This window comes from Astatotilapia calliptera, chromosome 3 (assembly GCF_964374335.1).
Source record: "Astatotilapia calliptera chromosome 3, fAstCal68.1, whole genome shotgun sequence".
NCBI classification, from domain to species: Eukaryota; Metazoa; Chordata; class Actinopteri; order Cichliformes; family Cichlidae; genus Astatotilapia; species Astatotilapia calliptera.
In genome coordinates this window covers 57,975,711-58,003,270 of record NC_137424.1, presented here as the reverse complement: position 1 = coordinate 58,003,270, position 27,560 = coordinate 57,975,711, and the positions used below count along the sequence as shown (strand labels likewise).

Below are 27,560 nucleotides of genomic sequence, written 5' to 3'. Positions count from 1 at the left end.
TAAAGAATCAAGTGGAAGTTTTTCTAAAGTTATTTAATGATATTTATATTATGGAAGCAGATGTTTGACATTTTACCTTTTTCCAGTTTTCAGATATAATAAACACGCACAAAACAAAAGCAAACGCTTCCTTATAAACCATTGAATCAGATACCGAAGCAGTTAGGTTCTAAATGAAGCTTCGGACGTCACTGATCACGTGACTCTGGCCAAACGAATCACGCTTCGATACAGTGCTTCTGAAGCAGTGTGTTGATTTTTGTGACACATGCACCGGAGCTTCAGCTTCAAGCGGGCCATCACTACGGAACGTCACATCACTAGCGTTTTGCCAATACGTCAGAGCGGCGTTTGTAAACATAGGATGACATCTCGAGCCAGCAACACTGGAGCTTTTTATTCGTTTCCCTCGGGGGATTTTGTCTTCTCTTTATCAAAAGCTCTGTATATAAACGGAACGGCTTTTTGCTCTCCGCTGCAAACAGTCACACGCAGTCGAGGCGAACTGTGCCCCACGTCACGGAATTCTCCTTCGTTTCTTATCTGATGAGCAGAGAGAGGCAGACGAGCACGTTTTGGATTAAAAATAGTAAACAAAGAGGTAAGATCGCGGGAAATCCCTCCGTTATTTGCTTCCTGCTGTCGCGAGCGCTTTATAAAGTGCGTCACCAGCACAGAGTCGAGGCGTGAAAAGGCCTGCTGTCTTCAGCGGTAAACGTGAGCAGTGTTGCCAACTTCGCGACTTTGTCGCTATATTTAGCGAGTTTTCAGACCCCCTTAGCGACTTTTTTTTTCTAAAAAGAGACTAGCGACAAATGTGGCGACTTTTTCTGGTGTTATTGGAGACTTATTTATGACGACTTTTTGACGTGAAAGCGTGTATCGCTTTCACTCTCAATAAGCAGCGGTGCTTTAGCACGGTGCACCTCACCCGTGCCAAAGCGCTCACAGGTGGAGGATAGTCCTCCCCCAGCTGCTATCATGAGACCTTCACACCTGTGCGTCCAAACTGCAAATGAGTCGCGCATGGGCGAAGCCGCTGCTCCCGCACTGACTGTAACGCAGTCAGTTCTTCTTTTACTGTTATGCTGTTTTGTGGATCACAAGGTTTAAAACTACTTATAAAAACACACACACACAAAGTAACTCCACCAGAGTGCCAATTTCGGGTCACTTTTGCAAGGTCCAAGCCCGGATAAAGGAGCAGGGTTGGACTTGTTACATTAAAAAAAAATTGCATTTTTTACTCTCCAACAACGTAGGTTACAATTACATTAGCAAGACCAATTATGCAAATTAGGCGATGAGGTCATTTAGCGACTTTTAGGACAGCCAATAGCGATTTTCCTTTCTGTGGAGTTGGCAACACTGAGCGTGAGACTGATGTGTGGAAAAACCCATGTCAGTGTCGCACATGCATTTGCTGCAGAGATACGGGGAGCCCTCCCACTTCCCTGTTTATGTACTCAATTTACACGATCAAGGCATCGTCTGCATGCCTGCTCCCAGCTTATTTTAACATGGTTGAACCAGTGTTGTTTTTCTTATTGTATTTTGTTTATCTATTTCTTATATTTTTTTCTCACGGTACATTTAATATGTTGGCTTCTCAGTGTAGGCCAGAGCCTTATTTCAAGAGGCAGGTTTCTCTAAAATACCTGAGGTTAGGGAAATTTGGGGTTTCTGACCTCTCCCTCATGCTACTGCATGACACTCAATTGAATTTCCTCGTTGGTAAAGTTGCCTTCAAATTAGTCATGCTGGATATCTGAACTGGAACGTACCAGGTAATGTGTTAGAAATGAAAGGATGCCACATTGATTGAAAGTAAAACGATCAGGAAGTAAGGTTGGTGGTTTGATCCCTGGCTTCTCTAGTCCAAATAGCTCTCCAGTGCATCTATCAGAGTATAAATGTGTTTAAATGTTAGATAGAAAGTACTTGTGCAAGCAAAGTGTTTCCATGAATCGGTGGATGAGCGGTATATACGAACCAGTCGATTTACAGACACCCTGAAAATCAAACTGAAAAAAGGTTGCAGTGGACTTGTGCATTGTGCTCAATTTTATTTGCAGCAGCTCAGAATGCTACTCAGTAGTTTCTGTGGCCCCCACGTGCTTGTGGGTGGTGTCCTAGAGGATCTCCTCCTAGATCTGGACCAAAGCATTACTCAGCTGCTGGACAGTCTAAGGTACAACCTTGCGTTTGATGGACAGAATCAAAAAGTCTCAGAGGTGTTAGGTCAGGTGAGAGTGGGAGGCCATGAGTGGTATCTATTAATTTATCCTCCAGGTACTGCCTACATACCCTCACCACATGAGGCCACCAGGAGGAACCCAGGACCCACTGCACCAGAGTCTGACAGTGGGTCCGGGGATTTTACCCGGATACATAATGGCAGTCAGTGTGTCGTTGCCTAGCCTGAAGGGCCCACTAGAGAACGTTTGGTCAGAGACATTCAGAGGTGGGACCAAGTCATTGTTTTGCAAGTCTCAAGTAAGTCTCAAGTCTTTATCCTCAAGTCTCAAGTAATGTCAGGCAAGTCAGAGTCGAGTCTCAAGTCACTGGTGTAAAAGTCCGAGTCAAGTCACAAGTCTGAAACTTTGAATTTCAAGTCCTTTCGAGTCTTTAAAAAAAAAAAAATGAAAAAATAATGTTGCAGTTATGCTAAATGTAAATATTAGACCATGTAATTTTAAAATCTGTGTTTTTCTCAACACATGACAAAATAGTGAACTTAGAAAATATACACAAATTGTGAAATTGCACCTCTTTAAAATGCAGCTCAATTAAACCTAGTTCCAAGAATAATTTTCACCGACAGTTCTGAGATAAGCTGCATGTTATTCTTGGATGCGGTTGTAGGACCGGCTTTAAAATCGCATGACAAAAATATCATACATATTAAAAAAAACTGTATCACCAACGTAGCCTGGACAACATTTGCTAGTTAGATGAAGTCAGCTATCTCATCGTAGCATATTTATATGCATATTTATAATCATACGGTTCTTGGAGTGAGTGCATACACTCATGAAGTTTAGTAACTTCTGGTCACTGCAACAAGCCCAGGTACAGTTTACCGACGGATGGGTGCAGGACCTTGAAATGCACCGTGTAGAACGAAAGACCATCGTACCTATCATAAGTTTACCAGTCTCACAAATCGTCTTCATAAATACACGTTCGTTAACCGTTTATTAATAGGACCTTTGAGCTCAATGGTAATTAATTAGTAGTGGAAATAATTTCTGGTAGCATCACAGAAATGTAGCAGTGACAATAATATTGTATGCTGTAATCGTACTGGGCAATTAGTGATACAAAAAACCTGTTTTATCCTGTGAAAAAAAGTATATGTTTTTGTCAATGTACCATAATAACAGAAGCGAAACACAATATGGTGTCAGGACAATTCACTATTTATGCACAATAAACACAGGAGCATAGCGCGACAATTTCTGTTCAGCACCAGACTTGCTTGTAACCTATATCACCAATTATGTTATGAAAATGATGCATTAACTACTAAAAAACACTGACCTTCGTGTAAATGCTTGGAGCAGACTAACCTGTGAGCTGGAGTGTTCTGGGACGTTATATTTGGTCTTTGAATGGCTGCAATCCAGGCCACCCGTCGCGTCTTTGTTACTTCGGAAACATGGCTGAACAATTTCTCTTCAACGACGTAATCCGATAACAACCGATCTCTTTACCCGTCGGCTTCCCGTGGCTGTCATGCGACCGGCTATTGCAGTTAATAATACAACAGCTTCTTGCCATTTTTGTGTTTCTTTTTATCGCTGTATAACTGATTTTAATTGAAACCCTGCGTGCGCTAGTACCGCTTGCCACGAGTTCCCAGAATCCTTTGCGGTTCTACCCCTGAATGACGTCACATTTTCAATCTCTATATAATATGCATGTTAAATTTTATATTTGGGGTAAAATATCAAGTCTTTTCAAGTAAATCGGTTCAAGTCCAATTCAAGTCCCAAGTTAATAGTGTAAAAGTCCAAGTCAAGTCACAAGTCTTAGAACATTTTTTCAAGTCAAGTCTAAAGTCATAAAATTAATGACTCGAGTCTGACTCGAGTCCAAGTCATGTGACTCGAGTCCACACCTCTGGAGACATTCACACCAGTGACCCGCTGGAGGTCATTTTGTAGCTCTGTCAGTGCTCATCCTGTTGCTCCTTGCACAAAGGAGCAGATCTGGCTGAGAATTTTCTGCACCGTGTTTCCATCCTCAGTGATACATTGTGAAATCTTTCTCCCTCTTTTCAAAATAGCATCTATCAGATTTAAATCAGATAAGTTACAGTTTTATGCGGATGTATGCAGTAAAAGTAAACTGATGATCTGTAGTGTGGTGAAGAAAATGAGTTGTATCACAAAAACAGAGCTACAGTCAGAGAGCTGTTCTTATTTTAAATGTATTCAAAATATTCTTAATCAGCATCATTTGCATTGTTACCTGAAGATGATACTGACACATATGAATTTGCATGAACTAGAGATGGAGCACTAGAAATAATACATTTGCAGATGCAACTTTGGGAACATGGAGACTGGACAATGTAAATAAATTTTAACAACTGACATGAAGACCAGTTAAAGTAGAGCACTGTAGTAGGACTGTTGGCACCGTGCCCTTTTAGCACAAATGTGTTTATTCATTACAAGAGGGGAAATAAAGGCTGTCACAGTGTTATATAAGCTGGAGCTGTTTCACAAGTTGAAACATTTCGGATTAAAACTGCTGTCCTCTGTAGTCAAAATTTTTTTTCTTCATATCTACATATTAGTTAATCAAATTAAAAGAACTTTTCATTCTTTTCATTGTTTGGAATGCTGCATAAAAAGGAAATGTGAACTTTACTAGGATTAGTTTTTTTTTCCCTTTTACACTTAATTTGCCAATATAAGTTACTGTAATTCAGATTAACAGTATCATAATGCTAATTCTGTATTTGTTATTTCTATTTCATATATTGAGAAGACAGGCACAGGCATTAATTAGATAATAGTGTTTGTATCGAAAACCGCTGTAGAATTTACAGTTTCATACTGTATAAAACACAGTTAGAATGCAGTAATTTTCAGAATCAGTGACTTACTGTAGTTACTTCAGCTAAAGCGGTTTACACATTCACCAAAAAAGCAAAATATCCCCATTTCAGTCCTATGAAGAGATGCAATTTTTTTTAATGCTTAAGTAACTATGAAGGTTTTATTGTGAAACAGTTACAGGAAGGTGTTTTGCAAAACTCTGAACTCATTTTATCAAAATTCATAAGTTCTGAGACTTAAAGAGGAAAAGAGAGGAGGACAAATCCAAGTTGCAGAGTATGTAGTGGCTGACGAAGATGGTCAGACAGGCAGAGATTAAACTGGAGACTTCAGATCTAACGTGGTCAGGAAACTTTATGTAACATTAAACAACTTTAGAAACAACAACAGAATTCTGTTTTAAGCTGTTTTCATCATATCCGATTCTTACAGACAGAGCATTTAATATTTTCTGTGTACATTATTTTTATGGTGCAGCATTTAGACTTGTAGTTCTGTTTTTTTTGGTGCTTTCCTGGGTATGTTTGCCTTTGATAAAATCAGACAGCTGCAATAATGAGATAAGCCACGTTTAATAAGCAGGTTCCTTTCGATACCCTGTAGAATCAACCACGTTACTTAATGTTAGCCTCATAAGGAATAAAGTGAGGCAGAGGTGCAAATGTTTCAGCTATCAGAACATATGTTTCCGATTTGATATGACATATATTCAGTTTTCTTTGTAGATCATCATACAGATCTTCTTTTTCTTCTAGGAAACCAGCTAATACACTGCATCAGTACCTAGATGATTAATCTGCCTATTTCTACCCGGCAAACTCTGGTAAGTAAAACACTGAATTAAGTCACTTTAAATCAGTCGTTCAGGAAAGAGCAACACCAGAAAGAAAAATAGCATTTTTTTTCTCCTAAGTTTTATGAACTTTTTTCTCCTCATAAGGGTTCCCTGCAGTTGGGCCATGACATTGTGAACATTCGCACCAAGATTTTTCATCTGTTTTAGAACTTTTACAGCTATAATGAGTTAGGATGTGCGAATTAATTAGCATTAACATATATAAACTAGAGATGGCACGATACCACTTTTTTATGTCCGATACCGATACCGATATCATAAATTTGGATATCTGCCGATACCGATATGAATCCGATATAGTGTTTTTTAATCAACAAAACTGTTTTTTAAAATATCTTGCTGCATTTTGCAAGTCTGCAAGTTCATACTCAAGTTTAAAACAACAACTACACTAAAGCTATTCTGTTATACCTGTATACAAAAAAAATATTTCATAGTTCAGCAATACTGATCAATCTAATAAACTTAGACCTACACCATTCTCCCTATTCTGGTATTTTAAAGAGTACTTAGCGTAAATATTAAGCAACCTAACTAATAGGGTTCCAACTCCCAGCAACAACAAAAATAAATAAATAAAAAATAGGGAACCACCCCTCACGCGCCACCTCATGATGCTTAATCGACGTAATCAACCTTAATTTGATGCAGTGTGAAAAAAAATGCACAGAAATATTAAATAGATTCAACATCTTTCTTCAACAAAATTGCAGACTGCACAGATGGTACCTTCCCAAAGGAAAAAGTACTATAGCTTACTAGGGTATATATATTAGACTTAATAGTCACTATATACAGTAATTGACTTCTATTCGTTTTACATCAAATTAAAACTTTGGGTGTCAGATAATTATTTATTAAAAGCTAGACATTTTAAATGAGAATAAGAAAGAAAAGTATGTCTTTGTGCCCCCTTTTCCCAGTTAATGCCCTATCGGCCCCCCTGGCTAAACTTTGCTAGATCCGCCCCTGCACAGTTACCAGCGTCAGCTACGTAGAAAACGATCCTGGTGTAGAAAGTAATATTAAATAAATTCTAACAACAGCTTATCAAACTTAAACATGCTGGTGTTGTTCAGCCGCTGGTTTCCTCTTTCTGGTGCAAAGTGGGCCAAAAACAAACAAGAAAGACGGACTCGCTACAGAAAAGCCGATCAGCTGATCATTTAAGCAGTTTCACGATTGAAGTAGCAGCCGGAGAGCGAGAGGCAGTTGCTCTTAAGCTTAACGTGGGAATGCTTTACAAACATTCAGAGATGGACTTACACACTTGCTTTACTTCTCTCGGGGATAACTTTGTCGGAGATGAAATGCCAGGTTGCTAGCGAAGCTCCAAATGCTATCCAGACCACCGACAGGTCCCGCATGCCACAGCCGCTCTATCACGTGATGCATACTGCTCCGACTGCTAACGTTCTGAGGTGAGTTACGGGGTGTTGCAAGTTTTGTGAGGTGCTTTCGTGATATTTAATGGATCGGATTACATTTTTTATTTTTCTCCGATATCCGATCCAGTAATTTAGGTCAGTATCGGACCGATACCGATACGTAATATCGGATCGGTCCATCTCTAATATAAACGAGTAAACGCAATCATCGAGTCATGCTCCAGCAGAGAAACAGTTGTAACAGGAAGCATACAACTGTGTCATGGTTCCAGGTTTTGCACAGTATTTATGATGTTTTTGTTTCATTTGTAATCTTGAGTTTTTCTGTTTATATTTTCCTGTTGTCTTCAGTGATTCCCTGTCTTTTCCTCCTTCTGACTGCATTTTATTGCCTTTATCCTACTGGGCCCTATTCTAGGAAGCAAGTTCAACAAAACACAAAATCTGAGGTTGATAACTTCGAGTTTCCTGTTCGATGACTTGTTTATATTTATGTTCCTAAAAGGCAGATTAGAGTGAGTTCAATTAACTCTGAGTTAATGACATGTGTGATTACAGACGAGAAAGCCATTATCAGTGGAGCTCTGATACCAGGGCCCTATTTCAGGAAGCCGGTTTAGTGCAAACTCTGAGTAAGTATACGCTGAGTTAACGAAAACTCTGGGTTTTCGGTTTCACAAAGCGAGTTCAGATTAATTCTGAGTGAGTTACTATGACGACACACTCCGTGAAGCTAACCTGCCCCCTAGCAGGTTTACGTCAACTAACCCTGACTTTCTCCGCCTCTTTGTCAGAAAATGCATACACTCATGAAGTTTAGTAACTTCCGGTCACTGCAACAAGCCCAGGTACAGTTTGCCGATGGATGGGTACAGACCCTTGAAATGCACCGTGTAGAACGAAAGACCATCGTACGTATCATAAGTTTACCAGTCTCACAAATCGTCTTCATAAATACACGTTCGTTAACCGTTTATTAATAGGACCTTTGAGCTCAATGGTAATTAATTAGTAGTGGAAATAATTTCTGGTAGCATCACAGAAATGTAGCAGTGACAATAATATTGTATGCTGTAATCGTACTGGGCAATTAGTGATACAAAAAACCTGTTTTATCCTGTGAATAAAAGTATATGTTTTTGTCAATGTACCATAATAACAGAAGCGAAACACAATATGGTGTCAGGACAATTCACTATTTATGCACAATAAACACAGGAGCATAGCGCGACAATTTCTGTTCAGCACCAGACTTGCTTGTAACCTATATCACCAATTATGTTATGAAAATGATGCATTAACTACTAAAAAACACTGACCTTCGTGTAAATGCTTGGAGCAGACTAACCTGTGAGCTGGAGTGTTCTGGGACGTTATATTTGATCTTTGAATGGCTGCAATCCAGGCCATCCGTCGCGTCTTTGTTACTTCGGAAACATGGCTGAACAATTTCTCTTCAACGACGTAATCCGATAACAACCGATCTCTTTACCCGTCGGCTTCCCGTGGCTGTCATGCGACCGGCTATTGCAGTTAATAATACAACAGCTTCTTGCCATTTTTGTGTTTCTTTTTATCGCTGTATAACTGATTTTAATTGAAACCCTGCGTGCGCTAGTACCGCTTGCCACGAGTTCCCAGAATCCTTTGCGGTTCTACCCGTGAATGACGTCACATTTTCAATCTCTATATAATATGCATGTTAAATTTTATATTTGGGGTAAAATATCAAGTCTTTTCAAGTAAATCGGTTCAAGTCCAATTCAAGTCCCAAGTTAATAGTGTAAAAGTCCAAGTCAAGTCACAAGTCTTAGAACATTTTTTCAAGTCAAGTCTAAAGTCATAAAATTAATGACTCGAGTCTGACTCGAGTCCAAGTCATGTGACTCGAGTCCACACCTCTGGAGACATTCACACCAGTGACCCGCTGGAGGTCATTTTGTAGCTCTGTCAGTGCTCATCCTGTTGCTCCTTGCACAAAGGAGCAGATCTGGCTGAGAATTTTCTGCACCGTGTTTCCATCCTCAGTGATACATTGTGAAATCTTTCTCCCTCTTTTCAAAATAGCATCTATCAGATTTAAATCAGATAAGTTACAGTTTTATGCGGATGTATGCAGTAAAAGTAAACTGATGATCTGTAGTGTGGTGAAGAAAATGAGTTGTATCACAAAAACAGAGCTACAGTCAGAGAGCTGTTCTTATTTTAAATGTATTCAAAATATTCTTAATCAGCATCATTTGCATTGTTACCTGAAGATGATACTGACACATATGAATTTGCATGAACTAGAGATGGAGCACTAGAAATAATACATTTGCAGATGCAACTTTGGGAACATGGAGACTGGACAATGTAAATAAATTTTAACAACTGACATGAAGACCAGTTAAAGTAGAGCACTGTAGTAGGACTGTTGGCACCGTGCCCTTTTAGCACAAATGTGTTTATTCATTACAAGAGGGGAAATAAAGGCTGTCACAGTGTTATATAAGCTGGAGCTGTTTCACAAGTTGAAACATTTCGGATTAAAACTGCTGTCCTCTGTAGTCAAAATTTTTTTTCTTCATATCTACATATTAGTTAATCAAATTAAAAGAACTTTTCATTCTTTTCATTGTTTGGAATGCTGCATAAAAAGGAAATGTGAACTTTACTAGGATTAGTTTTTTTTTCCCTTTTACACTTAATTTGCCAATATAAGTTACTGTAATTCAGATTAACAGTATCATAATGCTAATTCTGTATTTGTTATTTCTATTTCATATATTGAGAAGACAGGCACAGGCATTAATTAGATAATAGTGTTTGTATCGAAAACCGCTGTAGAATTTACAGTTTCATACTGTATAAAACACAGTTAGAATGCAGTAATTTTCAGAATCAGTGACTTACTGTAGTTACTTCAGCTAAAGCGGTTTACACATTCACCAAAAAAGCAAAATATCCCCATTTCAGTCCTATGAAGAGATGCAATTTTTTTTAATGCTTAAGTAACTATGAAGGTTTTATTGTGAAACAGTTACAGGAAGGTGTTTTGCAAAACTCTGAACTCATTTTATCAAAATTCATAAGTTCTGAGACTTAAAGAGGAAAAGAGAGGAGGACAAATCCAAGTTGCAGAGTATGTAGTGGCTGACGAAGATGGTCAGACAGGCAGAGATTAAACTGGAGACTTCAGATCTAACGTGGTCAGGAAACTTTATGTAACATTAAACAACTTTAGAAACAACAACAGAATTCTGTTTTAAGCTGTTTTCATCATATCCGATTCTTACAGACAGAGCATTTAATATTTTCTGTGTACATTATTTTTATGGTGCAGCATTTAGACTTGTAGTTCTGTTTTTTTTGGTGCTTTCCTGGGTATGTTTGCCTTTGATAAAATCAGACAGCTGCAATAATGAGATAAGCCACGTTTAATAAGCAGGTTCCTTTCGATACCCTGTAGAATCAACCACGTTACTTAATGTTAGCCTCATAAGGAATAAAGTGAGGCAGAGGTGCAAATGTTTCAGCTATCAGAACATATGTTTCCGATTTGATATGACATATATTCAGTTTTCTTTGTAGATCATCATACAGATCTTCTTTTTCTTCTAGGAAACCAGCTAATACACTGCATCAGTACCTAGATGATTAATCTGCCTATTTCTACCCGGCAAACTCTGGTAAGTAAAACACTGAATTAAGTCACTTTAAATCAGTCGTTCAGGAAAGAGCAACACCAGAAAGAAAAATAGCATTTTTTTTCTCCTAAGTTTTATGAACTTTTTTCTCCTCATAAGGGTTCCCTGCAGTTGGGCCATGACATTGTGAACATTCGCACCAAGATTTTTCATCTGTTTTAGAACTTTTACAGCTATAATGAGTTAGGATGTGCGAATTAATTAGCATTAACATATATAAACGAGTAAACGCAATCATCGAGTCATGCTCCAGCAGAGAAACAGTTGTAACAGGAAGCATACAACTGTGTCATGGTTCCAGGTTTTGCACAGTATTTATGATGTTTTTGTTTCATTTGTAATCTTGAGTTTTTCTGTTTATATTTTCCTGTTGTCTTCAGTGATTCCCTGTCTTTTCCTCCTTCTGACTGCATTTTATTGCCTTTATCCTACTGGGCCCTATTCTAGGAAGCAAGTTCAACAAAACACAAAATCTGAGGTTGATAACTTCGAGTTTCCTGTTCGATGACTTGTTTATATTTATGTTCCTAAAAGGCAGATTAGAGTGAGTTCAATTAACTCTGAGTTAATGACATGTGTGATTACAGACGAGAAAGCCATTATCAGTGGAGCTCTGATACCAGGGCCCTATTTCAGGAAGCCGGTTTAGTGCAAACTCTGAGTAAGTATACGCTGAGTTAACGAAAACTCTGGGTTTTCGGTTTCACAAAGCGAGTTCAGATTAATTCTGAGTGAGTTACTATGACGACACACTCCGTGAAGCTAACCTGCCCCCTAGCAGGTTTACTTCAACTAACCCTGACTTTCTCCGCCTCTTTGTCAGAAACCTGACTGTAGGAAGTGTCAGACATGGCGTGCCCCTTCCTTGAAGAGCCAGTAGATGTTGAAGCCCAAATTCTCCGCAGAGCTCTCCGCCGGGAGAGAGTGATCAGAGCGCGTTTGGACATTTTATCATTTCCTGATGATTTTCTGTGCGAACGTTACCGTTTCTCAGCACAATCTATAATTTATTTGAATAACATCCTCAGGCCATATATTACGCATGTGACACATCGCGGACATCCTCTCAGTTCTGTACATATTATTTGTATTGCACTTCGGTTTTTTGCAAACGGGAGCTTTCTGTATAATATTGGTGACGCTGAGCACGTTTCCAAGGCTACCGTCTGTCGGGCAGTCAGGAATGTTACAGTTGCACTGAAACGTCTCCTGTACTCGTCTGTGGTGTTCCCCGGTCATAGACCCACAAGATTTATCAAAGAGGGATGCCACAAAGTTGTAGGTAGCAGGATGAACAAAACTTAATTCATGATGTGGTGATACTTGAACTACTACTTAAATTTTACATTTATTTTCACGGTTCCCAGGCGTGATTGGCTGTACAGATGGCACTCACATTCCAATCATTGCTCCTTCAGTAAATGAAGGAGACTATGTGAACAGGAAGTCTTTCCACAGCATTAATGTACAGGTACATAGTTCCCTGTAGCATTTCAAACTAACAAATTATTTCATTATTAGTAATGGATGCTAATTGTGTTCTCTGCACTGTGAAGATCATATGTGATGCTGCCAACATTATCACAAATGTGGAAGCCAACTGCTCAGCCTCTGTGAGTGGTGGTGGTGGTGGACCCCCACCTGTTTTTCGGGCCTCCGCTTTTTTTTTCTAGTGGCCATAATGGGTCACATTTGAGCATACAGAGTAAGCAAATATGTACTTGTAATGTGCTCAGATAATTTCAATAAGTGCTTACAGAAAGAAAATTAATGTAGCCTCTAACTGCAATTGATTTACATCGGACAAACAGACCAAGCACTATGGCTCATAATACAATTACACCTTACCTGTTTGGACTATATTTTTATATTTCATTTTTACTTGCTGCCAGGAACGTTTGGGGCCTGTTGGGTTGCACCTGCGCTCAAATCACATCACAAAATCAAATGTATGAAATAAAAAATAAAATAACATATGATAAAATAACGTGTTAAATGGGTGGAAATCCCTAGATCAATGTTTATATTAACACTCACGCATTGACTCTGTCGGCTATGTTTTGCCATGCATGCTCCCTTTCTTTTGCAGCTGTCGCTGTGTTACTTTTTTTCCGCGAAATTTGCATGTTATCAGCATATGCTGCCATCAGAATTTCGGCCTCAAGCGCTGTGAAATACATTGACCGCGCCTTCTTTCCCTCCGTCTCCATGGTGACTCGCTTAATCTGTGCTCCACTAATCAGGGCTTTATGTATCCTCGTGCGCGCGCTTAATTTGGGGTTAAAGCAACTCCGCGTTGATTGAACTACTTGTTATCAGCCTTTCTGAAACCGAATATTCCGAGTTGGACAGTTCGGGGTTACTCAACCCTGAGTATCGTTTTTCACTCTGAGTTTTCTAAACTGGCTTCCTGAAATAGGGCCCAGGTGTTTAAATGAAGAACATAGGACTGGGGAATATAAACAGGTGTCAGTGAGGACCATGATATTTATCTTAAAAGCCGAGAGTGAAGAAAAGAGTCTTTTTAATCACTCAAGTTTACTTTTTTATTACCATAGAATGAATAAAATTTTAAATAAAACATGTAACTTGTTTTTATGCTGTCTGTTACATTGAATTTTGTTTATTTAATGCTGGAATCCAAATTTCATATTTGATTTTTGAATGTTATTTTTTGGCTCTAACCTGACAGAAACAAATGTAGGAAACAGAAACCAAAAATAAAAATATGGAGAAACACAGTTCACTGACAGATCCACGTTCATGTCAGTTTTCTGTTAAATAAGAGCTGTTTTTGCTGCAGTTCATGACAGTTTCATTAATGTTCAGCAGAAATCTACTGATTTCATTATTTCTGCCATTAGTAGATAAAAAGTCCCCTGTGAGGTTTAAAGAAAAGAACTTCTTTAATGTTCTCCAGTGTGAGTGTTTGTAATTTGATCTGATCTCAGATAACAGAGGCACTGTTAACAGTCAGAGTTTAGTAATATTAGCTGTTAGACATTAAACTAAAAGAACACATGCAGGCACCAAGTCTTTAATGTAAAGTTTTATCAGTAAGGCAAACATTTTAGAGAAAGTGAATGCTTTAATATGGCTGTCTACATGTTACTTGGCTAGATTTGAGATATTTCAGTATAATTCGGGAAACATGAGCCATTGTAAATAATGAATACAGATTGTGTCGGGGCAAAAGAAACCACCAGATTCGATCTAGATCTGATCAACGAAGTCAGAGTTGTTAGATAAACATGCTTTCTGGATCAGACCCTGGCTGTTACTCAGTTTGTTCTGGCTTGTGATTTGTTATTGCACAATTAACAGTAGATTCACTTTTGGGGGTTTTTTTTATTCTTTTTTCCCCTAGATTGTACAAAAACATTTGAGAACAGATTCTGATAAAGTATAAACAAAAGTATTACTTACGATTCTGGATTTAAGGGCTTTACAAGTTGATTATTTACTTGTGAATTCACGAGAATGCAAACCACTAAATTTCGGCCACAAGACTGTGGCCGAAACCTCAGGTAAGAACAGAACTGCACAGGTGTTACATACCTATTTCCAATGAATGCCATGTTTGTCCAACCCAGCAGCAACAATGACTGAGAAGAAAAGGAAGCGATCTGTGTCTGTTGAGTCGTCCAGTGAGACTCCAACCAGGTAATAAACAGCTTAATGGATGATCTCACCATTTTGACCTTTTGTAATTAGACTGTCAGTATTCAGCAAATGCATCTTCATATAGAGAAACAGTCTGAAAAAAGTACTGATTCTTCAAATTCTGATTAACCATTCTTCACTTTATGGTGTAAGATTGTAAGATTGGTGTTGCACATTGTGTGCTGAGAATTAATCAATCTGTGCTGTTCGCTGGTGTTATTACAGCTGAAAAAGAGAGCTTATAATATAGATAATCCTACTGAAACTCATCCAGCATCTCCAGCACAAAAAAATCTATCTCTAACATACATTTATGAATTAAGGCATTTATCAAAGTGATCATCTTGGGGGGGGTGGCATGTTTGAGACCTAAAACCGTATCTCCTTCTAGTTCACAGATGAGTACCACTCCCAGCATGAGTAAGAGCGACAGATCCAAGTTTGAGCCCCTCGGCTTTGAAAGGTTGTAAATCTATGAACCCTAACAAATGTCTTGTCACTGTACCTTCTGAAAAGAATGTGGAGTTGTGGACATGCTTCAAATTAAAATTACAATGCTTCATTATATTGAAAGTTTTGGTGAATTGATATCTGACAAACAGTATAAATTTAATAAATTGATGTCAGTCAGTAAACAGACTGTTCTCTGTTTAGTTCACAGTTCAGGGGACCTGCAGCTCCGAGCGATATTTCTTTAAAGAGCGACAGATCCAAGTTTGAGCCACTTGGTTTTAAGACACAAAGGTAATTCTCATTTATATTAAAAAAGCCACCACTACTGTCAGGAGTTTTCCTGTAATGCAACTCAGGTCAGAATAAATGACACTCAGACAGGTTTGCAGGTTCAACGTGCACACGGGTGAGAGCTCAAACGAAGACTCACACCCCGCAGCAGTTGCCACCCTTTATTTATACTCAAGCATGTTTGCGTCACAGTCACATGCAGGAAGAGATAACATATAACTGTTGATATGTATTTATCACAAGTCAGCAGTGTTGGGAAGATTACTTTTAAAATGTGATCATGAGTGGAAGAGATAACATACAACGATAGAGACTTCGTGCTGAGCTTGCACAGTGTAACTTCTCTAGTACAAAGAGCAAACACATCTAGAGAACCTCAAATAAAAACTCAAAACTTCTATACATAAACATAATAAAATCTTTTAACAACTACCTATCTACTCTCAGCCCATCATGTGGTGTATTGATTTAAGCCGATCTTCATAATGGAGAGGTTGTTGTTGTTGTGGAGGTCGTTGTTTCATTTTAGTACAGGGGGTTGAAATTGCTAAGAGTGATGTATTTGTGAACATGTTTATATCTACAAGAATGAGCCATGAAAAGTGTGTTTGGGGTTTGTTGTCATAATTTGATTGAACTGTCAGACAGTAAAACACAATGAGACACATTCAGTGAAATGATATCACTATCAAAAATGTTTCATATGAATTATTTTCTGTCTAGTTCACAGTCGACGGCTTCGTCTGAGTCCATGTCATTGAAGAGCGACAGATCCAAGTTTGAGCCACTCGGTTTTAAGACACAAAGGTAATTCTCATTTATTTTAAAAGTACCTAACACTCACTCCTAACTATCTACTCTCAGCCTTGAAATAACCCAGACTGACAAATGCATTTGTGAAGATTTGTGATGAAAAATGTTTCAAATGAATTCTTTTCTGGGCCTGGGTCCATGTCGCTGAGGAGCAACAGATCCAGGTTTGAGCCCTTTGTTTTTAAGACAGAGACACAAAGGTAATTCTGATTTACTGAGGGAGTGAAATATCTTGCATTACAAATATTCTTAAGCAGGTTGACAATGTTATATTCAGTGCTATACTTAGTGCTTGATATGGACTTCCATAGTGTTAATGTATTTGTCTATATGAGGGATGAGGGTGTTCATTGACCGATCACATGAACTAATTTAAACAGCAGTGCAGTGCCTTGCAGGCAGTGTTGGTCAAGTTACTTGAAAAAAGTAATCAGTAACTAATTACTGATTACTTCCCCAAAAAAGTAATCCTGTTACTTTACTGATTACTTATTTTCAAAAGTAATTAATTACTTAGTTACTTAGTTACTTTTTAAAACCACGATTTACAACCTGAAGAGGTGATAAAGCGATAGATCTCTCAGCCCAATTCTACTTTTTCTACATAATCCATCATACAAAATGTAATCAAATGGAAAAGTCTCTTTTTTTAACTTGTTTTATCAGTTTTAATCTTTTAACTTTATGCATCAAGCAAAAATTTAATTATATGCAACATTCTCTGACTTGACTAAATTAGTTTAACATTTAAACCTATTTTCTACACATTCCAGCACATAAAATTAAATATTTTTTGTGTTTACACTCACTCTTTCAAATAGATGCAAGTAAAACACAGCAGAAAATAAATAAAGTCAAAGACTCAGCGGTCCTGTTGCTCTATTTTCTCCTGTAAAGCAGGACTGAGGTAGGTGGAGGTTTACCCTGGTGCAGGTGTGCCGCGGTCAGTTGAAGAATCCGCGAGTGTCTCTGTGAGTTTCCCATTACGTCGTTGCGCACTCGGTGCTTGCTTGGAAGTTTAGGGTTTTTTTGCTGTAAAAAGAAGTTTTCTTCCCACGCACAACGGACGCTAATGTTTTTGTCACTTTTTATGGAATCAAACTCAAAGTAAGGTCAGTACTTCCACGCTTTAAACGCTGCACGCTCATACTCTCTCCCACAATCGATATGTGATCCATTGTTGATCTGCACACAGCTGTTGTCACCAACGTCGCACTCGCTTACGTCACTGTCATGAGACATTCTCGCAAAAAATCACGATTTTAGTAACGCAGTAACGCAGCGTTCCTACGGGAAAGTAACGGTAATCTAATTACCGTTTTTGCAATAGTAATCCCTTACTTTACTCGTTACTTGAAAAAAGTAATCAGATTACAGTAACGTGTTACAAGTAACGCGTTACTGCCCATCTCTGCTTGCAGGAGACTGGTGCTATGGCATCTGACAGATGTACTGGCAGTCCTGCTTATTAGTGGGTTCTCTCCCTGGAGGATTAGTTATTGGGCACGCTTAAGCTTGGATACAAAGCAACTGAGGAAAGGAATTCATAATTTACTTGTAATCATGTTTTTAGCACTTCTGGAAAACCAAGGCGAGGAGAGAGGACAAAACCTTGACTTTGAGGCCCCAGAATCGGCATATTGGAAAACTGTACTTTCCACAAAGTTAATAATGACTGAAGCAGATTGGGATGCAGCCCATTAAGGCAGAGGAAATGCAATAATTCTGAATTTTGCTCTGCTATGGTTTGAATGCTGTCTGGGGAACGACAAGTAGAACATGAGTCCAGGGTGCGGATTACAATAATAATGGGTTTGTGAATCCTGCTTTTACAAAGAGGCACCGGTGTTTAGACTTCAGTTACAAAGTGCCTCTATCACACTATTGAAACTCAAGCTTAAAGAACAGCCACTAGAAAGGGAGCTCTTAACAATTAACTAACGCCAGGTCCAGGAGGAGCAGTGTGATTAGTTAGGTTTATAAGTTAGAAGATCAGCGATCCAGTTTGGTTTGAATTCATGTGCACACTGTGCGCAGCGTTATTGTTTCGGTGAAATGAATTTCTACAATACTGTTACTGTTAATTGTACTCTCTGCAGTGTTTAAATGCTTACATATACACACAGTTACTGTCCCTCCACACATACGACTGGGTTCTGCTTCTATGCCCCAGCTTTGTTTACTTTTTCCCACCGAGGCTTCTAGACTTCTGATTGGCCAACATTTCTGCACGGTTAGGAATCTAGCTCCACCTGCTGCTTTGGCATGTTCATAGCAGCGTTTTCCTTCATTTCTGCCTTTATGTGTGGACGGGATTATTTTTTAAAAGGAAAACGGAAAATCTCCGTTTTCAAAAATACCCGTGTACGTGTGGACGTAGCCTCAGTCTCTGACTGGAAGCGCTAATTCGTCATTCGGCTTTTGTCAGACTAAAGTAACTGTTAAAACTGTTTGAAAAGCTCAGCTATACAACAAGGAGAGATTGAGAATTTCCTTTTAGTTCTCAGTTTATTTGATATTGACAAAAGTTAGTCAGTTTTGTCTGTTCTTCTGTAAAACAAACTAAGATTTATTTTTAGAATTAATATTTTGTTTCTAAGTGGAATTGACAATTTAGTCTGTTTCATTTGTTCTATTTTGAAACTTAAACGCTTTAGCGGCTGCCTTTTGTGTAGTTTGCAATATTTGCCTTTATTTATCTGAAAAAGTCTCATGTTCCTTAAGTACATCTACCCTGTTGAACTTATTATGGGAAATACATATTTAAATAAAAACAAGCTGCTGATTATTTCACATTTTACTTGTGAGCAACGGCACATTTAAATCTTACAAATATAGTTATTTGGCTTATATCGTGATAGATATCGTTATCGCCTGAAATGAAAAAAACATATCGTGATATGAAAAAATCTTATATCGCCCAGCTCTACCTCTGAGTTAGTGAAATCGTACTTCAGAGTCAGTTTTAGCAACAAGGAAGAAAATGGTCTTTTAGCACATGAACACAGTGTGGGGATAAATATATGGGCAATGAATAGATGTTAGAGAAAGCTGCGTCTTAGAGGGAATTTGTATAAAATGAAATGATTGGTAATGGACAGATGCAAAAGTATCAATGGTTAAAGCGTCGTCCAATAAACAGGGTTTATGTTGTGTCACAAGACGGCCGATCAGTTTGCTTCTCTAATTCATCTAAACATGCAGAGGTTATAGCAGCTGTGGCAGTTTGTCTTGAAACAATAACTGTAACCTCTACATTTCGACTTCAGTCTCAAAATGATCAACTTTTTTTATGTGGCCCAAATAATCCTTTGTAGGGCAGAGACTGAACTTTCAAATAAAAACAAAAAAAAAAACCAATTACATGGGTCTTTTAAGAAAGTCATTTGTGTGATTTCTGCGAAATTTGCCAAATTTAGTCTGTTACATAAGTTTGTCCTCTCAAATTTTATTGTAAAACAGTTAAGAGCAAACATTTATCCATTTTCATACCAGTTTATTCAACTAACAGTACCATTTATCCATTAGCTAATTAAAATAAGGTCTAATTTGTAAACCCTCCTACAGACCAGTAACTGAGAAGCCATCCACCTGTCCAGTTTGCAAAGATGTTATGAAAAATCCAGTTCAGCTCAGCTGTGAACACTGGTGCTGCAAACTGTGTCTCAGCTCAGACCTGGATGAGTCTGTGTCACCAGCAGACTGTCCTTGTCCTCAGTGTGGGAAGAAATCCAAGAAAACATTAAAACAAGAGAAAGACACAGAGACACATATTGGTAAGTTGACATCCTTTATGTCACTACTATCTCTGTTACTGCAAAAAAATGTGTTAACAGAGTTTTGCATAATCACTGCTGGGAATCATCTTTTAGTCTTTAATTACTTGGTTAAAGAAAGATTGCATGGCAATAAATAAATCAAAGAACCAAAGAAAAATACATTTGATCTTTTAAGAAATGTTACATTTTAAATTAAGTTTAAAAACACACATTAAATCCAAGAGTATCAGGTTTTTGGTAACTGGACTGTATTTATAAAGCAGCTTTATACGATTTTCATCCATTTAATGTAATTTAGAACCAATTTTTTCAAAATTTTAAGAAGATTTGAACCCCCAAATCAGGTCAGGAATTTCTTATCCTGCATTTTTCTTTGACCAAATTAAAGCGATCTGGTATTAACCACCTGAGCATCTTTGATGCATTTCACTGCATTACAGGTAAAATTGGTCTTTTGGAGGCAAAGAAGAAATTAAAAGAAGCAATGAAAGAGAAATATTCCTCAGTCTATGAAGGTAATGGTGACAAGCCGAATTCACTGAACAACATCTACACAGAGCTTCACATAACCACTGGAGAGAGTGAAAGGTTACGTGAAGAGCATGAAGTCAGGCTGCGCAAACGTAAACTGATAAGACAGAGTTCAAAACAAAAAGTAATCAACCTAAATGATGTGTTGAAACCGTTGCCTGATCAAGACAAACCTCACAGAACAGTTGTGACGAAGGGCGTTGCAGGAATTGGAAAATCATTTTTTGTGCAGAAATTCATTCTTGACTGGGCCGAAGAGAAGGCAAACCAGGATGTAGACTTTGTTTTCAGTCTTGCTTTCAGAGAGCTGAATTTGACTACAGGTGAGAAAAGCCTACATGAGCTCCTGACTTTATTTCATCCCACACTGTCTGATCTCAAAGATTCAGTGGACTATGCCAAAACCAAGATTGTTCTGATCCTGGACGGTCTGGATGAAAGCAGGTTTCAGCTGGACTTTGAAGGCATTAAGACAATAACATCTGTCAAGGAAGCAGCGCCTGTGAGTAATCTCCTAGCAAACATCATCCAGGGTAACCTTCTTCCTGATGCAAACCTCTGGATTACTTCCCGTCCAGCAGCAGCCAATCAGATCCCTGCAGAACATGTTGACATGGTGACAGAGATAAGAGGTTTCAATGACCTTCAAAAAGCAGAATACTTCAGGAGGAGATTTAGTCATGATCCTGGTCTTGCTGACAGGATCATTAAACATATTCAGTCTTCACAGAGTCTCGACATCATGTGTCAGATCCCGATCTTCTGCTGGATTTCTGCAGTGGTATTCCAGGAAGTCTTTGGAGGAGATGTTGAAACTGCAATTCCTCAAACTCTTACAGAGATGATGTCACACTTCCTGTTTGCACAAACAAAGCGTAGAAACAGAAAATATGACAAGAATGTTGAGACAAACAAAGAAAAGCTTCTGAAAACACAGAGGAAATTTCTTCTGAAACTCGGCAAGCTTGCATTTGAGCAGCTGCTGAAGAACAACCTCATCTTCTATGAGGAAGACCTGGAAGACTTTGGCATTGACATTAAAGAAGCCTCCATGTACTCTGGATTTTGCACCACAGTACTTCATGAAGAAGAAATCATTTCCCAGAAAAAGGTCTTCTTCTTTGTACATCTGACTGTACAGGAGTTCTTTGCAGCTCTCCACGTCTATGACTGTTTCATAAATAATGATACCACAGAGCTCAGCAGCTTCCTCGATCTAAAGAGCCAAGAACATACGTTACTTGATCTTTTAAAGATGATGGTTGACAAAGTGCTGGAGAAGAAAAATGGCCACCTGGACTTCTTCCTGAGATTCCTTCTTGGCCTCCTGGTTGAACCAAATCGCAGAGTCCTTCATGGTCTGCTGCCTTCACCAGATCAAAGTCAAGATACTGACAAGAAAATCTTGACTTACCTCAAGTCTGTGCGAAGGAAGAACCTCTCTCCAGACAGCTGCATCAACCTTTTCCAGACTATGGTCGAGATGAGAGATCACAAAGTCAAAGATGAGATTCAGGAATATCTCGCACTGTCAGATCGTTCAAAAACAGAGTTGACTCCCCTGCACTGCTCTGCACTGGCCTACATGCTGCAGGTATCGAAGAATGATCTGGAAGTCTTGGACTTGAAGAGTTACAACACATCAGAGGAGGGCAGACGGAGGCTGATACCAGCAGTGAGGAGCAGCGGAAAAGCCTTGTAAGTTAAGAAAGATTGTTGGCTTGAATGTTAATAGAAAGTAGAGGGAACAGATCCTCCCTGTCCCTAATAGAAATGATGTCTTCATTATGCATTTTTATGTGTAGCTTTAAATATTTTTTGTTTCTTCAAAAACCTATCACCCTGTTTAGACTAGCAGACTGTAAAGTGACTGAAGAGTGGGTTGAGCATCTGGCCTTTGGTCTCACCTTCCCCTTCTCACCTCTACGACATCTGGACCTGAGCAACAATGACCTGAAAGATTCAGGAGTAGAGCTGCTGTGTAAAGGACTGTCGAGTCAGTGCTGCAGACTGGAAACTTTAAGGTACATTTACGTTTAATGCTTATATTCAACACCACTATGGATTAACAACCCACCAAACCTGCTGCAATTTAACATAATTGGTAGAGCCTGTTCTTTGGACATTTAAACAGAACAAGATCTGTTATAACGTAGAACCTCATTTTTGTTGCCATTATTTTATTTATTTAAAATACTTTCTGATGTATCAAATATTGTGTTTTCTCAGGTTATCCGGTTGTCTGGTGACAGAAAAAGGCTGCGAGTCTCTGGTCTCGGCTCTAAAGTCAAACCATTCACACCTGAAAGAGTTGGACCTGAGCTACAACGATCCAGGAGAAACTGGATCAAAGAAGCTCTCTGAGCTGAAGGATGATAAACAATACCAGCTCAGCCAGCTCAAGTAATTAACTGTACCTATGTACCATTCACTGTAATGGAGATGGTCCCAAAGTTCAAAGTTAGCATATAAATGTCCCAGGAAGCCATTTCTGCTGATTTTTAAAAGATGTGGTCTAATACAAACTACTCTATTAGTCTGTTCCCTAAAATGATCATTTTAATGATAAAAAAAAGAATAATCAAAATAAAATAAGGTAATGTTTCTCCTTGTGATTGTTGACAAACAAGACTCATAATAATCGGGGCTCTAACAAACCATCAAATATCAGTAGATGTTTTCTCTACCTTAGCAGCTACTTATAGGTCATTTTCCATAATTGTAGATTATGGAAAATGATTGTGTAGATTAAGATTACACAATAAAACTTTGCTTTATCTGAAGTGTTTACAGCTTTGGTGTTTGGTTTTTAATTTTTTCACCTAAGTAAATTCAGTCCAACATCACATCCTTGAGCTTTCTTTGCTGGTGTTTCCGGCTTTGAAAATTGTTTTGTTTTTCAACTTTTCTGTTAGTAAATTTTGATCATGTGCAAGATATCAGTGCTGTATGTTGGGGGCTGAAAACAATAAAACAATAGATGCACATATTACTAATATGGCAATAGATATATTAATACTTGACTACTATAATTTTTCTCCACAGTTTAGAACATGGTGGAAGTCACCGGAACAAACCAGGGTTCAAGAAATGTGAGTATCTGTGTAAATCTGAAGTGCTGAATGTTGTAATGTCTAAATCTTACGGTTTGTTCTTTAGGAGTCATTGACAGTGTTACACAAGGTATTTATTTGTTGAACAGATTCTACAGGTTAACTGTCACATACAGATTTTTGTTTTTGTGCTTCTAGAGAACAGCTCCCTCAGTCTCTGACTTATTTCCCTGGAGCCATGTACTTAGTGCTGCCAACAGTGGACATAAACTGTATTTACTGATTCTATAAGTGTTTTCTTACCTCCAGATGCCTGTGCGCTCACTTTGGACTCCAACACAGCTCACAAGAACCTGCTGCTCTCTGAAGGGAACAGAAAGGTGACCTGGGTGGAGGAGGAGCAGCCATATCCTGATCATACAGAGAGGTTTGATTGCTGTCAGCAGGTTCTGTGTAAACAGGGACTAAAAGGACGCTGTTACTTTGAGTTGGAGGTGTCAGAGCCCTTCTGTGTTGGGTTAACATACAGAAACATTGGCAGGAAAGGGGACGTTGATGATTGCAAGCTGGGACACAATGACAAGTCGTGGTGTCTGATTTCTGCTGATGAGGGTTTTTTTGTTCAGCACAACAAAGAGAAGGTCCATGTAACTCCTCAGGCCTTGCGCTCCAGTCGTGTCGGGGTGTATCTGGATTCGGAGGCCAAAAGTTTGTCCTTTTACAGAGTTTCCTCTGACAGTATCATCCGCCTTCACACCTTCAAAACAACCTTCACTGATGTTCTCTACCCTGCTGTTGCTCTCCACGCACATTCATCTGTATTGTTTTGTCAGCTAACATAGAAACATCTCTCACTGCAGGCAGGTTAACAGCCAAACGAGTAGATTTTCACAGAAATAGGAGCAATTACTATCTATGACTAAACCTTAGTTAGTGAGTCCGGTCTAAACATTGCTCCCAGTAATCATTTCTTTTCAACAGGAGAAAAGTAGATAGAGAAAGACCTGAAATCTAGAGGCAAATAAAGAGGACCACACCAGCTTAATGTAGGCCTGCTGAACCAGAACATGGAGCCTAAAGCCGAATTTAAACCACCAAAACGATTTTGTATTTAAATAACCACTTTCAGAAACAGAAGCCCAAAACTTTCTTTTTAAAACTAAAGTCCATTTTCCCCACACACCCACATAATTAAGCTAATTAATTATTTGATACTTAATTTCTAGGTGAAACCTACACATTAGCAGGATCACTGTTTGCTTTTGTATTTATATGCTGATGTATCTGGTCTGTACCTTTTCCCAGGAACCAACAAACTCTGAGTTTAAAAATAAACTCTGAGTTCCCTTTTCCACAACAACCGATCCAAGTTCAATCAACTCTGAGTATGTTCAGTCTGTTTTAAGTATGTAAAGAAAGAAAGCCTTCTCATGCTACAACTCACCATGGCAACAAGTAATAATTATTCAGTAAAAAAAACATGTATGTAGTAATGGAATGTAATAATCTCACTTTCATTATTTCTGCCATTACTGAATATAAATGCTTAATATTTAATATTTCTGAGTTTACACTTTTAATATTTCAGGAAAGCTGTGCAAGGATGCAGCATTTTAAATATAGATCTCAGTTCATGCTGGAAAAATTAGGCCATTGTGAATGAAAAATTATTGGAAGGAAACTGATAGTCTGACTGCATTGTTGTTCACAGAGTCACAGAATTAGAAAGATGAAGACTAGAGACTTTTATTCTGAGCTGATAATAAATCGGCGATGTAACCGCTGTTTCCATCATTGTAAATATGTTTTAAGTAAGTGATGTTAGGCATACAGAGGAAAAGTAATGTGCAGTGATATCAGTGTTTGTAAAAATGTAAACTTATCAAAATGAAGGAATGAATGAGAGTTTCAGTCAGTTGGTTTGGGCGCAACGTGAGGAATGGGGAGAGAAAACCTGCCAACAAGCAGGTTTAGGATTTTGGTGTTGGAGCTCAGCTCCTTTTACTGAAATGCAGTGCTTTGCTTTGCTAATCCTTGTACTTCAATAACACATAATATGCATAATACCACAAACAAACCTGTCATGGTGTTTGAGGTATGCACTGCAGTGACATTATACATGTGTGTTTGCTTGGATTTTACCAACACATCTGTGTTTTTGTAGTTTTTGTAGTTCAACTCTCAGCTCTGCACCTTTGTCATCCAGTTTTATTGTAAAAGGTATTTATAAATCTTCTGGTTTCCTGTATTATGAGACAATGTTGACATGGACGTTAGTCCTGTCTTTGAAGTTTGAGGTTTTTTTTAATTATATATAGATGTAAACTACCATGTAAGTACCTCTTTAGGTTGATAAAGTTGAGCTGTAAGAAGAGGTTTGTGTTGGCAGATTTTTGTCTGTTGTCGGGATCAAATCAAGGATATCTAGGCGTAAACCAAATGTGCGGTGATGACGACAGAAAAGTGAAACTGCGTATATGGAGGGGAGACAGACAGACAGAGACAGCAGGCAGTTTACTTCCCACTTATTCTGTCTTTTACTTCATTATTGTTAACAATAACATTTATTTTGGCTATTTTAATGTGTACACCTTTAATGGGAATTGTAAGCTAAGACTTTTATATGGTTTTGTTGGGGGGGGGTGTTAAAGAAACTGGTCAGCAGTTTTTGTTGGGAACACACAACACCAGAAAATGTGTGTTAAGACTTTACACTGATAAAAATGATAGTAAAGTAAAAACAACACCTTGTTGAACTGGGGAAAAAAAGGGGGGGGGGGGGGTCTAATGGGAAGAGTTTCTTAGAACAGCCCTGTAAAAATAGACACATTATATGACTGAATAGATTTAGCTTAGCACATTAACAAAAGCTATTAGAAGTTGATGCTGACTGAGTAATTATTGTCTATTATTATCCAATTAAACAAAAGTAAACAACATTTGGAAGTAAAACCAAGTCAACAAACTTGAAATATAAGGCTCAGACCAAAAGTTATAAAAATGGCAGCAGCAAAATAAATCCAGGAGGTGTTTTCTGTGGTTGATTATAAATATCTCTCCAAAAAGCTTCTCCTAAAATAAAAAATTTAACCATTAAATACCAAGGTGTTCTTATCCAATGACCCATGCTGCTGAAATGATTATTCATGAATTCATCCTTTGCTTTGTCCACCAACAGTATTTTGTGTGATTTCTGTGTTTGTAACTATTTTAGAAGTTCACTTTAAAGTTTGTTGTTGCATTTTTTGTTTAGAGATGCACTGTTTTCCACTGCGTGTGTTACACCATTAACTATGTTTAACGGTATAACATCTATATGCACGTCAGCAAAAACAAGAAATGTCTCCTAAGCACTTTTTATCTACTTCAGAAGTGTTTGAAATTCGCATCTTGTGGTCAAAAATAAATCCTTTCGTAATGAGATGTGATATATTAACAGCAAATAAGATCCAGGTTTCAGCACTTTTAAAAGCAGCATGTGAGTGCGGATTTGATAGTTCAAGCTACTCTCTCAGCCTGAAGTAAAAGTGGAACAAGCAGCGAGGTGACGTACTCTTTATGAGGAAGGAATACTTTGGCAGCATTCTGTTGCAATGGATTACTCCGACCACTCAGGCCTGCAGAAAAAATAAATTATTATAAAAAGAGATTATTGACAAAGCAGTGAAAGGTAAAATTTCATAAAGTTAATGAGGACTTCTCCAAATGTGAACACACTATCCTTTCCCCCACCCACATCAATTATATTTGTATGTTTTATGATCTGCTTGCTGTGAGCTTCTGCTGCTCTGTGTAGATTCAGCTGAGATCGGTTTAGGAGAGAAAAGCCACATGATATGAAATGAAAGTGTCTCTTTCTTTGTTATTATTAAAAGTATGTAAGATAAATATTTTTCCACATTACCTGCTGTATTTTTTTTTACTGTGTGCATTTCTTGTAGCAGTTAAAAATAAATCATTAGATTCCTAAAA

At 38.2% G+C, this 27,560-nt stretch overlaps 1 protein-coding gene across 10 annotated transcripts; it reads left to right on the top strand.

Annotated features, from left to right (window-relative positions):
* The first annotated feature begins 206 nt into the window (after positions 1 to 206).
* Positions 207 to 27,560, top strand: LOC113017258 (NLR family CARD domain-containing protein 3-like). Of its 10 annotated transcripts, none has more exons than XM_080298632.1 (13): positions 207 to 601; positions 5,828 to 5,895; positions 10,920 to 10,987; positions 14,602 to 14,668; positions 15,060 to 15,131; positions 15,323 to 15,412; positions 16,136 to 16,219; positions 19,793 to 20,001; positions 20,445 to 22,233; positions 22,386 to 22,559; positions 22,765 to 22,938; positions 23,581 to 23,627; positions 23,898 to 27,560. In XM_080298632.1, exons 4-13 carry the CDS (start codon positions 14,607 to 14,609, stop codon positions 24,428 to 24,430), a joined length of 3,234 nt encoding a protein of 1,077 aa, XP_080154758.1. In that variant the 5' UTR covers positions 207 to 601; positions 5,828 to 5,895; positions 10,920 to 10,987; positions 14,602 to 14,606; the 3' UTR covers positions 24,431 to 27,560. The 10 variants fall into 10 exon arrangements, with proteins under 10 accessions (XP_080154758.1, XP_026016206.2, XP_080154756.1 ...); XM_026160421.2 differs by having other exon boundaries at positions 14,599 to 14,668; XM_080298630.1 differs by having other exon boundaries at positions 5,828 to 7,349.